Source organism: Coloeus monedula, assembly GCF_965178545.1.
Source record: "Coloeus monedula genome assembly, chromosome: 2".
Taxonomy (NCBI): Eukaryota; Metazoa; Chordata; class Aves; order Passeriformes; family Corvidae; genus Coloeus; species Coloeus monedula.
In genome coordinates, this window is record NC_138782.1 from 117557157 (window position 1) to 117570565 (window position 13409).

At 49.6% G+C, this 13409-nt stretch overlaps 1 protein-coding gene across 2 annotated transcripts in view; it reads left to right on the plus strand.

Moving 5' to 3' along the window:
• Nucleotides 1-5866: 5866 nt before the first annotated feature.
• The window catches only part of PINX1 (PIN2 (TERF1) interacting telomerase inhibitor 1), a 59815-nt gene continuing 52272 nt past the window's right edge, over nt 5867-13409 (plus strand). Inside the window, exons 1-3 of one of the 2 annotated variants that reach the window (XM_082277043.1) lie at nt 5867-5894; nt 11221-11330; nt 13122-13214. In XM_082277043.1, the coding sequence (XP_082133169.1) occupies nt 5876-5894; nt 11221-11330; nt 13122-13214 (222 nt within the window). In that variant the 5' untranslated portion in view covers nt 5867-5875. The remainder of the gene's footprint in view (nt 5895-11220; nt 11331-13121; nt 13215-13409) is intronic. The other variant, XM_082277044.1, reaches the window with a different exon arrangement.

The following is a 13409-nucleotide window of genomic DNA, read 5'->3' on the forward strand; positions in this document are numbered from 1 at the left end:
TTTGTGGAGGATTGTCCCCAGTGAATTATTCAGGTGGTTTTTCATCACTCTGCTGTCCTCCAGTGTACAAATATTGAACCAGTTACGGAACAACTTCAGCAGGGTTTTCCCAGGGACTGCAGGCAAAGTAGCTCATCCGTGATTCCCTGAATTCCACCACTCTCCTCTTCCTCCCAGTATGATCATTACTGATTCAAAGGGTGTTACATGACAGTTCTCCAAATTTCCAGGCTGAGCTTTCCCTCAGTTACCAACCTCCCAGGAGAGGCAGAGCTCTCTCTTCCTACTCCCAAACCCACACCATTAAATTGCACTGAATATTCACTCAGGATTTTGGGGAAGACTGAAAACAAGACACCTGCAAAGCCCTCAGTCTCCTGTCAATGCTTCTTATGGGCTTTTCACCTCCTCTCCTACATCAAGGTGAGATCAAGGCCAGGTTGGACAGGGCTTGGAGCAACGTGGGATAGTGGAAGGCGTCCCTGCCCATGGCAGGGGGTGGAATGAGATGAGCTTTAAGATCCCTTCCAATCCAAACCATTCCATGTTTCCATGATCCCATAAAGCCCATGCTGATGAAATAGCAAAACCAAGAGCAATGATAATAATAATAATAATAATAATACCACACTGCACTCATAGAATAGAAGGAAAATCATCAGAATTCCTCTCTGCTGCCTCTTTTGCCACGCTCCCTCCAGTGTTCCCAGCCAGCCACTGCTGAGCTCTGTGCTGGCAGCACTTCCAGGAACAGCAACCCCTCTCCCTGAGCCTGTTCCTGCTCCTCAGTGCCCCAGTAGCTGTTCTTTGAACCCCTCGTCTCCTGGCTGTGGGCACTCGTTGTGACATCCTTTGCTCAGTGGGTCACACGTTGTTAATCTCTTGCTCCCTGCCTGGCGCTTGATGGGCAGCTTCTCCCACCAGAGCTCACCTCTAATCCGTGTGCTCCCTCGAATCAGTGTCCTAAATCAAAGCTGTCTTGTCGTTTTAAGGTCTCCAGGCAGCCCTTGTCCCTAGAGCTTCCATCCCACCTCTCCCAGGACTCCCTCAATAAGCATTTCTAGCCTGGCCTCAGGCCATTTATCACACAACAGAGGCCGAGTTGCCTCACAAAGGACTTGTTGCACAGCCGGGACTCACATTCTGTTTCTTTCCTCGCTTTCCTCCTCCTTTCCTCCCCCTTTTCTATTCCTGGCTGCCTCTCCTCTCTCTCCTCACATCTCCCAGGTTTACGGGGCATTGGAATGGGGCCCTTCTGCAGGGCACGGAGCTGCTCCTTAGCTGGGAAATGTAATTCTCTCCCTCCTGACTTCCAAGGGTCTCCTCCAGGTGGAAAGGGGTCGGCGAGGTGAGTATCTGGCTCAGATGTGCTTCCAACCCTCCTCCTCTTTCCTGCTGGTTCAATTCCCATGTTGTTGGCTCTGTCCATCCCAGCTGGATTTTTCCCTGTGACCCCAACTCAACCTGAGAGTGGCACCAAAGGAATTCCCCAAAGCCTGAAGGGACTCTTGAGCTGACAGCAATTGATAAGGACGTGCTGGGAGGAAAATTCCCTGCTCAGACTCCGAGCCCTGGGTGATCCTTGCGGGGCTGGCTCTCGGGAAACACCTCTTTCCAAGGAAGACCCTTGGGAGGAATTGCTGGAGAACTCTGAATGGAATGCCCACCAGGCATCTTTATCCCTCTATTCTTCAGACCAGAGCTACATTTCAACCTCCCTCCAAGCACACTGGAAACAGGATTTTAGGCTATTTTCTTAGAGGGCTGGAATCACCCACAGCTGCTGTTATTTCTCTTGGCAGAAAGTATATATTCAAACACTCACGCATTTTTCTTTTCTGTGACACCAGCTTTTAGTCAGGGATGTAACTGGGAAGCACAATAATTGCCCCTGGATGGAACCTTTTCTCTGCCTAATTTCACTTCCCCTGAGCATATTCATGGACTTAATTGTTTTATAAACTCCTCATTTGCAAGAACTGTGTCAGATAATTTGGACCTTGACCTCGAGCCTCCTGTTAAGCAAATATTAAGTAATAATTAAATCATGTGCGACCTCCTTTGTGTTTTGAGTTGTGATTCTTTGCTGGCCGGAAGTGAGAGCTCTGGAGGCAGAAGTGCTCTGATGCGGCCGAATATTAAGTTTCAAAACCAAACAAGAGAAAAATCTCAACCTGAAGGCATCCTTTAACAGCAATTACTTCACGTTTTCCACCTCCAGTGATGTCTTTATATCACAGCGAAGCTGTTCCAAACGTGGGGAATGCTGCTCCCTGTTGGAGCGACCAAATACAACACTCAGCTCTCAGCCGGAAGATTTGAACCTCTCCAAAATTAAAAACAGAGCAGAATTTGGCTGGTGTGAAATGCATCACACAAGTGACCATCAAACACTCCACACATCAATTTCATTGATGTAAAAGAGATCTTAGAGGGATAATTCATGGAAATGGCTGCTACTGCCAGGGAGGGCACTTGGATCAGGGAATACAGGTAGAAGGATGAGGGATTATTTCAGATCCAGATGCCAGCAAAGAGTGGCCACTACAGAGAATCCCTGGGTGGTAGTGAAGGAAGAGAAGGAGGCTCCTACAACTCCCTGAAAGGAGGAGGAAACGGCCCCAAGTTGTGCCAGGGGAAGTTTAAATTGGGTATGAGGGAAAATTTCTTCACTGAAAGGGTGGTCAAACATTGGAACAGCTGCCCAGGGCAGTGCTGGAGTCCCCATCCCTGGAGGGATTTAAAAGCCCTGTGGATGTGGCACTTGGGGACATGGCTCAGTGGTGGCCTTGGCAGTGCTGGGGGATGGTTGGACTTGGAAGTTTTTTCCAATCTGAGTGATTCTATGAGGATGCTGGTGACTGAACTGTGAGCACTGGAAAGCAGATGAGGTGACACAGAGCTGGGAAGGGGCTGGAGCACCAGGAGCAGCTGAGGGAGCTGGGAAAGGGGCTCAGCCTGGAGCAAAGGAGGCTCAGGGGGGACCTTGTGGCTCTGCACAACTCCCTGACAGGAGGGGACAGCCAGGGGGGGTCGGGCTCTGCTCCCAGGGAACAGGGACAGGATGAGAGGAAACGGCCTCAAGCTGTGCCAGGGGAGGGTCAGGTTGGACATCAGGAGGAATTTCTTCATGGAAAGGGTGGTCAGACATTGGAAGGAGCTGCCCAGGGATGTGTTGGAGTCCCCATCCCTGGAGGTGTCCAAGGAATGACTGGAGGTGACACTCAGTGCTCTGGGCTGGTGACAAGGTGGGGACCAGTCACAGGCTGGACTCAGTGATCTTGGAGCTCTTTTCCAACCTAAATGATTCCATGATTCTGGGATCCTGTGTGACTCTATGAAAACAGAAAGAAGGCTCTTCTGTGGTTGATCCTGATCTCCAAGGATTTCCTCCTGGAGGAAAGCATTAAGTGAAACTTTTGAAAGGGAAAATCTCTCTCTCTCCCATGTAGTGAAGGTCTGGGCAGTATTTATTTGTTTTCACATCAGTCGAGCCTGATGAATGTGACCTGAAAGTGCAGAGAACTGGCAATAAAGTCTGGGGAGAACAAACCCTGTGAGGATTCCTGGCAGCGGGAAATGGCCTCAGAAAAGTCTAGAAGGACCAGTTCAATACCCTTGTTTAAAGGAGGAAGTGGGGCAGCCAGAGCAGCCAGTGTAATAGGACCTGAATATGGACTATTAAAAATAAATCATCAAGATAATTGTAAATTTAGAGATTTGCCAGGATCAAGCTCCATTGTATCAACGTAACTTTGCTGACAGACAGAAGGGGTCTTAGAGAGGAAAAGCCACAGATACAATGTTTGTTTGCTTTGTCTATGAAAAAATACAAATTAACCTTATCAAAATTGTCCTGCACAGTGTTCCCAAAGCAAACAGGGAGCTGTAACATAAATCCAAAGGCACAGAGGCAAAGCAGTGGGAAAAGCTGAGCCACGGGAGCTGTAACCCAGCTGCCATCCAGATGGGAGGATGGATGGAGAAAGAGCAGTGGGAAATCTGTCCTGATCCTCTCCTGTGAGGAAAAGGTGAGGGAATTGGGCTTGTTCAGCCTGGAGAAGAGAAGATTTGGGGTCACCTAATTGTGGCCTTCCAGTACTTGAAGGGAGTCTACAGGAGAGCTGGAGAGAGACTTGGGACAAGGCATGGAGGGACAGGACACAGGGAATGGCTTCCCACTGCCAGAGGGCAGGGATAGATGGGATATTGGGAAGGAATTCCTGGCTGTGAGGGTGGGGAGGCCCTGGCACAGGGTGCCCAGAGAAGCTGTGGCTGCTCCTGGATCCCTGGAAGTGTCCAAGGCCAGGTTGGATGGGGCTTGGAGCACCCTGGGACAGTGGGAGATGTCCTTGACCAGCAGTGACCGGAGGGCAAAGCAGGTCAATGGTATCCTGGGGTGCACCACGAAGAGCATTCCCAGCAGGTCAGGGAGTGATCCTGCCTCTCTTCTCAGCCCTGTGAGGCACATCTGGGGTGCTGTGTCCAGGTCTGGGCTCCTCAGGACAGCAGGGACACAGCTCCTGTAGCAGGTCCAGAGAGGCTGACAAAGTTGATGAAGGGCCTGGAGCATCTCCGTGCCCAGGGAAGGCTGAGGGAGCTGGGGCTGCTCAGCCTCAGAGGAGATGCTGAGAGGGACCCTCAGCCCTGGGTGTCCCTGTGTGCAGGGAGGGCTCAGAGCAGGGCCCGGGCTCTGCTCCAGGGCCCAGCAATGGCACCAGAGGAACGGGCAGGGACTGATCCCAGGAAGTTCCACTGGACATGAGGAAGAACCTTCCTGTGCAGAGACCGAGCACTGAACAGATTGTCAAGAGAGGGTGGGGAGTCTCCCTCATGGGGGATATTCCAGACCTGTCTGGACACAGCCCTGTGCTCTGGGATGGCCCTGCTGGAGCAGGGAGGTGGCACCAGAGGAGCCACCGTGGTCCCTTCCAACCTGACCCATCCTGGGATTCTGGGCTCAATCCTCCCATTATCAACCTCACTCAAGGTACTGAGGACACTTGGGACACTTCCAGGTGACTCCAGCTGGGAAAGAAAAGGAAAACCACCAAATATCCACAGTTCAGAACAGCACAACAACATGAACAGACGCAAGTATTGATTCAGTAAAGGGTGGAAGACAGAATTAACACACGCCATGAACACAGAATATAAAACCCCTTCCTGGCACTTCTAAAAAAGGGATATTAAAAAACAAAATATTGTGCTTGGATGCAAAATGTAGGCAAGGAGGATCCAGAGGAAGCTGCCTGAAGAACTCAGTCATATCTTGGGTGCTGTTCTTCAAATAAAACAACTGAAGAGATGCTAAAAACCCAGAAAATATGAACGACCAAGGGCTTAAGAACATAACTACAAAAATTATTCCTGTAGAGAAGAGCTTTGACTCAGCAACTCATCAAACAGGGGTTGCTCCAGTCCTCAAATGCAGTTTGTGGCAGAAAGGAAAAAAAAAAAAACCTGTTTCATTTCACAGAAAGGCTGGAAGGGGATGCTGCTCAAGCTGCCTCTGTGTGTCCCCCACCCTACCCTTCCACGACAGCGAGATTTGGGGAAATCCAGGCACAGCCAGACCCGCAACTCCCTGGAATATTCACCCTGCCCGCGCCCCTTATTTCCAATCACACACAGCGAGCGCTGCTCATCCCCTTCCCCCGGCGCGGGAACAGCCGATACACAACCGAGACCGTGTTTTGAGATAGTTACTGGAATTTCAGCAAATTTGCAAACTTCATTTTCATTTTTTCATTTTTGCTTTGGTGTCCGCTGCGCTCGCCTGTTTTAAAACTTTTTTAATCAGGCGCCGCTCACGCCGCCCTTTTTATGCGCCGGAGGTCACGAAAGTCCCCCTGCAGGAAGGGAGGCCCCCAAGATGGCGATGCTGGCGGAGCGTGAGTGCCGGTCCCGATGGGAATGCCGCGGGAATGCTGCGGGAATGGGAGCGAACCGGTGCCTCGGGAGCGGTTCCAGACCCTCCCCACAGCCCTGCCTGAGGGGTCCGGGCTGCGCCGCCCCTCCCCATGGGTGCAGGGGGGTCTCAGTAGCGCATAAAGGGGTTCGGGGGGTTCCGCTGCTGCGGAAGGAGGTTTCAGAGTTAAGGAAAGGGGAGTGCGGGGACTGGGAGAGGTGGGGTGAGGAGGTTCCTTTGTCCATGAATTGGGCTCCAGGGGTCCCCTGTGTCAGGGGAAGGGGGGGTCATGGGGTGAGGAGACCTCGGGATGGCCGGGAAAAGGGTTTAGGGGTCCCCCGGTGTGGAAGAACTGGGGGCTGGGAGAGGCAGGAATGAGGGTCCAGAGGGTCCCAGTGTCAAGGAGAAGGGGGGGTCTTGGAGGTAGGAGACCTGGGCTGGGGCCAGAAAAGGGGCTCAGGAGGTGCCCGATGTTGAAAAACGAGGGGTTTCGGGTCTGAGAAAGGCAGGAATGGGGCTGCGGGGGATGCCAGGGTGAAGGGAAAGGGGGACTGGGGCCTGGGAGAGCTGGGCTGAGGGTGAGAAAAGGCTTCAAGGGTCCCTGGGGTTGAAGAACGGAGGGGTGTGGGGGCTGGGAAAGGCAGGAATTGAGGAAAAGGCAGGGTTAAGGAAAAGATGGGGTCTGGAGGCTGGGAGAGGTGGGATGGCCGGGAAAGGGGTGCCAGGGGGGCACTGGTGCAGGATGAGGGGTGCAGGGGCTTCTCTGGGGGGGGTCTGTCGTGTCCCGGGCAGGAGCAGTGGGAATGTCCCTTGGACACCTTTAGGGACAGCTTGTCCTTCCAGGGGCTCGGTGCCGTCTCTGGCCGTGTGTTTAAGGGGAGACACCTCCAGCCCAGGGGTGCTGGGGACGCCCCGGGGACGTGGCAGGGCCGTGGGCTGGTGCTGGGGTTGGTGCTTGGGTCACTCCCGGGGCAGCGCTGGAGCTGAGCCAAGCTCTGCCAATCCACAGCTTTTAGAGACCCTCCAGAGGAGGCTTTGGAGGTGGGGAAGGGTCTGGAGGGGCCAAATGAGGAGGGCCTGAGGGCACTGGGTGTGGTCAGCTGGAGCAGAGGGGACTGAGGTCAGACCTCACCAGGGGCTGCAGCTCCTCCCGAGGGGCAGCTCCGATCTCTGCTCCCTGTGAGCAGGGACAGGATCCAGGGAATGGCTGGAGCTGTGCCAGGGGAATTTGGGATGGATAACAGGGAAAGGCTCTTCCCCCAGAGGGTGCTGGGGCACTGAACAGCCTTCCCAGGGAATGGGGACATTCCCAAGGCTGCCAGAGCTCCAGGAGCGTTCAGACAACGCTCTCAGGGATGCACAGGGTGGGATTGTTGGGGTGTCTGTGCAGGGCCAGGAGTTGGACTGGATGATCCTGGTGGGTCCCTTCCAGCTCAGGGTGTCCCCTGATTCCATGGATTTTGTTAAAATTCCCATGATATTGGAAACAAAGAGCTTCACTTTTGCCTCTGAGGTGATTGAGAACTTGGGCTCCCCATTTCTGATAGAACTTTCTGGTGTCAGGACACCCTTAACCGAGAGCTCAGGGTCTGCTGAATTTGTTTGCTGGGCTTCAGGAAATATGGACAAGACAGACTCATAACAAATGTGGTTTCCATTGGGAAGTGAAGATGTGAATTGAGGAAAACAAATCTGCATTTGCACATGGAGTTTTCTAGGTATTTTCAGTGTGAACTTTGGTACTCTTTTTTCCAGAATTTGTTAATTGTTTTAATTGGATGTATCAATAATAGACTCACTTGGAGTGGAAGGGACCTTAAAGCCCATCCAGTCCCACCCCCTGCCATGGGCAGGGACACCTCCCACTAGCCCAGATTGCTCCAAGCCCTGTCCAGCCTGGCCTTGGACACTTCCAGGGATCCAGGGGCAGCCCCAGCTTCTCTGGGCACCCTGGGCCAGGGCCTCACCACCCTCACAGGGAACAATTCCTTCCCAATATTCCATCCATCCCTGCCCCCTGACAGTTTGAAGCCATTCCCTGTGTCCTGTCCCTCCATGCCTTGTCCCAAGTCCCTCTCCAGCTCTCCTGGAGCTCCTTTAGGCACTGGAAGGGGCTCTGAGGTCTCCCTGGATCCTTCTCTTCTCCAGGTGAACACCCCCAGCTCTCCCAGCCTGGCTCCAGAGCTGTGTCCTTCCTGTGCTCCCAGCCCATCTCTGGGCTCATGGCAGGGGTTTGGATGGGAACTTTTCGAAATTATAGTTAAAAACTTGCTCCAGGCATAGAATTCATCTTGGCAAAAGGGATTAGCGATGGATCTTTTTCAGATCATGGAGTGTTTGAGTAAAGAATTTGAGTTGTCCAGCCCTGGCACAGCTGCCCAGGGCAGTGCTGGAGTCCCCATCCCTGGGGGGGTTTCCAAGCCCTGTGGATGTGGCACCTGGGGATGTGGCTCAGTGGTGGCCTTGGCAGTGCTGCGGGATGGTTGGACTGGGTGATCTTAGAGGGATTTTCCAACCTCAGTGATTCTGTGATTCCCTAAGGAAATGAGGATTTTCTCCACTGGATGGTGCTGCTCTCCCGGAGTTCCATCACTGTCTGTGGCATCATTTTCGGAGCAGCCCAGAAAGTTGGTGTTAAATTAGGAGCTGAATCTTGTAGCTGGAAGTTTGTACCTGGTTTCCTCTCCCACTTTAGATACATCAGTAAACAAACGTTTCTGATAAATTATTGACTAATTAGTGGATTTTGTTGTTTGTTTGGAAATGGAAGATGATTTTATGTTTTCTGGAAATGGCATGGAGCTGTTCCTGGCTTTCTTAAATACTTCTCTAAAGATGAAAACAAGTTTGTTTGGGATTTTTTCCTACATTTAAGTCACCCTGTTTAAAAATCAGAGTATGTTATCCTGGCAGAAATCTGAGTGTTTGAAATACTCGGATTGCAAGTGCTGAGAAAGGGAAGGTCTCTTAATTTCAAGCTTAAATACTTGTGTCTGGTGCCCTTGTGCTTTTGTTACCAACATCCTCCCAGGAGCAAAACATCTCAGGGGCTTCTCCACAGGGAGATGCTCAGGAAAAAACATAGAAGTTCATTTCTGAGGTGGTTTAAAGCACATCAAACAACTCAATCTGGAAGTTAATTCACCCATTGTTGATAAATCCTGAGATACATGGGGTGGTTTTACAACTGTAGGAGTTGCATTGGATTTAATTTCTTGGGGTTTGCAAAGTCACCACCTGAGGAGCTACTTACAGAGAGTGTAAGAGTATGGACATACCGAAAATGTTGGATTTATAAAGGGCATGGAACCGTTTTTGGTGGCTGAGTGAGGGGAAGTTGATGTAAATTGAGGGATTTTAGAGGTAGAAATGAAGAAATGTGAGTGAAAAGGAGGGCAGCTGCTTAAGTGGGCAGCATAAACTCTATTGGAATCATAGAATCTGAATTATTACGGTTGGAAAATCCCTCAGAGATCATCCAGTCCAACCATCCCCCAGCACTGCCAAGGCCACCACTGAGCCATGTCCCCAAGTGCCACATCCACAGGGCTTTTAAATCCCCCCAGGGATGGGGGAATACCCTGGGCAGCTCTTCCAATGTCTGACCACCTTTTATCATGAAGATATTCCCTCATATCCGATCTAAACCTCCCCTGGCACAACTTGAGGCCATTTCCTCTCATCCTGCCCTGTTGCCTGGGAGCAGAGCCCGACCCCCCGGCTGCCCCCTCCTGTCTGGGAGTTGTGCAGAGCCACAAGGTCCCCCCTGATCCTTTTCTCCAGGCTGAGCCCCCTGGTTCTCCATGGGACAGCAGGGAATCCCAGTTTGTTTAGAAGTTAAAAATCAGAGACCACAGTGGTGCTTCCTCACATTTTGTTGGCAGCATGGGCAGGGCTGGAGGAGGTTCTGCTCTCAAGACTTCCTGGTGGGAATAATCACAGAATCCCAGGATGGTTTGGGGTGGAAGAGACCCTAAAGATCATCCCATTCCACTCCCTGCCATGGGCAGGCACACCTTCCACTCTCCCAGGTTGCTCCAAGCCCCATCCAGCCTGGCCTTGGACACTTCCAGGGATGAGGCAGCCGCAGCCTCTGAGGTTAGTAAGTTGTTTCCTGTAGAGAAATGAACCAGCCAAAGGTTGGATTCCCCTCACAGCCCTCGGGTGTTTAACCCACTGTGAAAGCTGTTTAGGGACTGTTTGGAGCTTCAGAGTTTCAGAAGCTTCTTAAAAAAAGCCCCCACCTTTCATTCTGACAGCCTTAGTTCCTTAAAAATGAAACAAAACTGGACAAAAAAAATGAGTCAAACATCCCTGTAATATTCAGTCCCTCTGGCCCAAATCCCAAATCTTGTCTTTTAGGGAACGATGACTTCCTGATTACATTGAAAACACCTCATTGGATTTGGCTTCTCCCTGCCTTTGTGTGGCCTTGGGTTAACCGGTCATTTTTGATCCAGCATTTCCCATGGTGTTTAATGAAGTTTGTGATCTTCCTGTCTCCCATTCTTTGTTTGTCTTGTTTATTTAGGTTCTCTTCCTGCCTGGGTTTAGGTGCACACTTCAAGTGACTGGTTAACTGGGCTGGCTTCTCTTCCTTGATTTCAAGGAAGCTGTTCCTGGTGGGAAAGGCAACATGTGGGTCTGGGAGAATGTAATTTCTTCGGGAATCTGTATAGGACAAAGGAGCCTTGATTTTTCCTTTGGAGCACTTAACTCCTGCAATAATTTCTGGCAGCTTTTCAGTTTTCCCATAAAGCATTTTTGAGAAATCCAAAAGCTGAAATCCCACGGGTTTGTGTTCTGTCATTCCCTTTCTCTGTTCACTTACATTGGATTTTTGATTTGGCTTTTGTTAAGAAGGCAAATATTAAAATTTCTGGGTTCTGGTTCAAGGGAAGTCTGGAGAATGGGTTTTGTCCAGAAGTGGGAGAGCTGCATCATAATCTCCTCCTCTGTAGATTCCATGTTGAAGCCAGATGTAAAACAAAATTGGAATAAATATGGAATTTACACCTAAATGGTAATCCTTAAAGCTTTCCCTGAATCACAGCCCATCCTGAGGGACAGCAACTTCCATAGCAATTCTGCTTTGGCATCTTCCCATTAATAATTAATATTTTCACTGGGCTTTTATTGTTGTGGTGGTGGTTTTTGTTTAGTAAAATTAACCCCCAAAATATGGTGAGTCTGGCCTAAGTTCTGGAGTGGTGTTTTTGCAATGAAGAGCTTTGGTTGAACTGATCCAATACCAAGAACTCTCTGGGAATGCCAGTAGAGCCTGTTTGAATTTTCCCTTCCTGCTCCAGCCCGGAGAAGGCAGAAGTGGTCCGTGGATCCACGAAACAGCGCCTGGAGCAATGATGACTCCAAATTTGGCCAGAAGATGCTGGAAAAGATGGGCTGGTCCAAAGGAAAGGTAGGATCTAAGGGAAAATTGTCGCTGAAGGGTCTAAAACTGCCATAAATCAAACTCTCATTTGATTTATTCTCTTAAGTGCACAGAGAATTTGAGCAGTGACAGATTTCTACACTTAGTTACAAAGTCTTGTTTGTGCCTCTCCTGCTTTCCAGTTTCTCTCCATTCTCTGACAACCTAAATTCCCAAGTGAGAGCAGGAGTTGGAACGTTAAATCAGGTTAAAGGTTTTAAGCTGCCTTTAAACCCTCCATTCTCTCCCTGTGTTTGGTGCTCTTTAAAGCAACTGCAGGACCTGCTTTAATCTTCCACCTGGTTTCAATTTTTTTTTCTGCTCTCTTCCTTGAACCCCCAAAATGCTGTATCCTGTGAGCTGTGTCCCTTCCCAGCTCCAGCCAGGACCTGTGGTCCCAGTGACTGGTTCCTGGCACTAACAGCAATCTCCAGGTCAGCACAGACACCTGCAAACTGCAGGTTTAATTCTACAGAGGTGCCTCAGCAAAGCTGAGATTTGGGGCTGCACATCAGAGTATTTAATGATAAGAATCTCCACAAACCCCTACTTCCTTTAATTCTCCTTCTAGATTTCCTCTTACAGACTTTCCTTAACAGGAATAAAATTAGGATAATTCTCAATTCTCTGAATGCTTTAAAGCCTGTTTTTGGATTTAAACTGTTGCCTCAGTTGTCTCACAACGTTTCCCACTCGAGCTACTGGATCTTCCTTGGCAGCAGTTGTACAGGAAGGATTTATGTCTCCATTCCACTGCAAACTTGGACAAATGGAACTTTCCCTTGATCAAATTAAGGGGCAGAAGCCCATCTGGGCAAGGAAATTAAGCTGCTTACACCAGTCCTGTTATTGGTTGTGTTGGAATTGGGTCAGGGCAGGTTGTGTGGCCGAGTCTCCTGCTTGCTTCCATATCTTTTGGTCAGAAGAAGTTTCAAGGCAAATTTTCCACCCCACTGATCAGAAAAACTCCACTTTGGTTGTCCAAACATGCCTCATTCCTTCAAATATTAGATATCCCAGGATATCCTGATATCCTGTGTCTGCAGGGCTTCTCTGCACTGCAGCAGCACAAAAATGTTTATTAATTCTAGCACACTTGGCTGATGATTTGTGACAGATGAGGCAAAAAGCAGGTCCCAGGAGCAAAGTTTTAAACCAAAAGCTTTGCCTTTTAATTTTTTAGCCTTGATCATACAGTTAAGAAAGATAACCCTGGACCTGATTATTGCTTCATATTAAAGAACCCTGAAGTCATTTGCTCCAATATTTTCATCCAATTATGAGCACAAATGAGGTGGAAGAAGTTGTGAATGTCCTCCTAGCTCCAGTCTGCTTCTCCCCTGCCCCTCCCTGCTCGTCTCCCGTATAAATTTGTTCTGGATTGTGTGTTCCATGTGCATCTGCCTTACTCCCATTACCCTTCCCAGTGACAGAGGGATTTTTGGGGAGAGGTATGTTCTTCTTATATAGAGTCTTGTTGGAAAGCTGGAAACACTTTGGGCTTGCTTAGGAATGTCAGGTGGCTTCCTGATTAATCACCCAACTACTTCATGTTGTTGCTGTTTTAGTGTTTGTAATGCTTTGCTGGAGGCTTAAGTAGTGAATTTAAAAGCCTTTGTTTGTTGTGTGGTAATGCCTGTGAATGAGTTCAGCTACAAGCGGGCAAATTCATAGGGAGTTGTGATTTCTTGCTGTATTTCTTTGTGAACTATCTGACAATCCAAAAGCTCTAACTGCTGCTGTAAAATCCTTACATTTTTACCCTCAAATCCTCCTTAGGGTCTCGGGGCTCAGGAGCAAGGAAATCCAGAACACATCAGGGTTAAGGTGAAAAACGACGTGCTGGGATTAGGGGCTACCATCAATCACGAGGTGAGCACTAGACCCAGGGCAGGGAATGGATCCCATTTCAGCAACAGCACAATTATTTGAATGGAACATCAGTGAAATCTGTTGTCACAGCAGGTGGTAGCATGTACCAAACAGGATTGTTCAGGACTTCCCAACACAACCCTGATAATTTCATTTCACTTTGGGGTGGCTGTAGGAGCTGTTGTTGGTTTTACC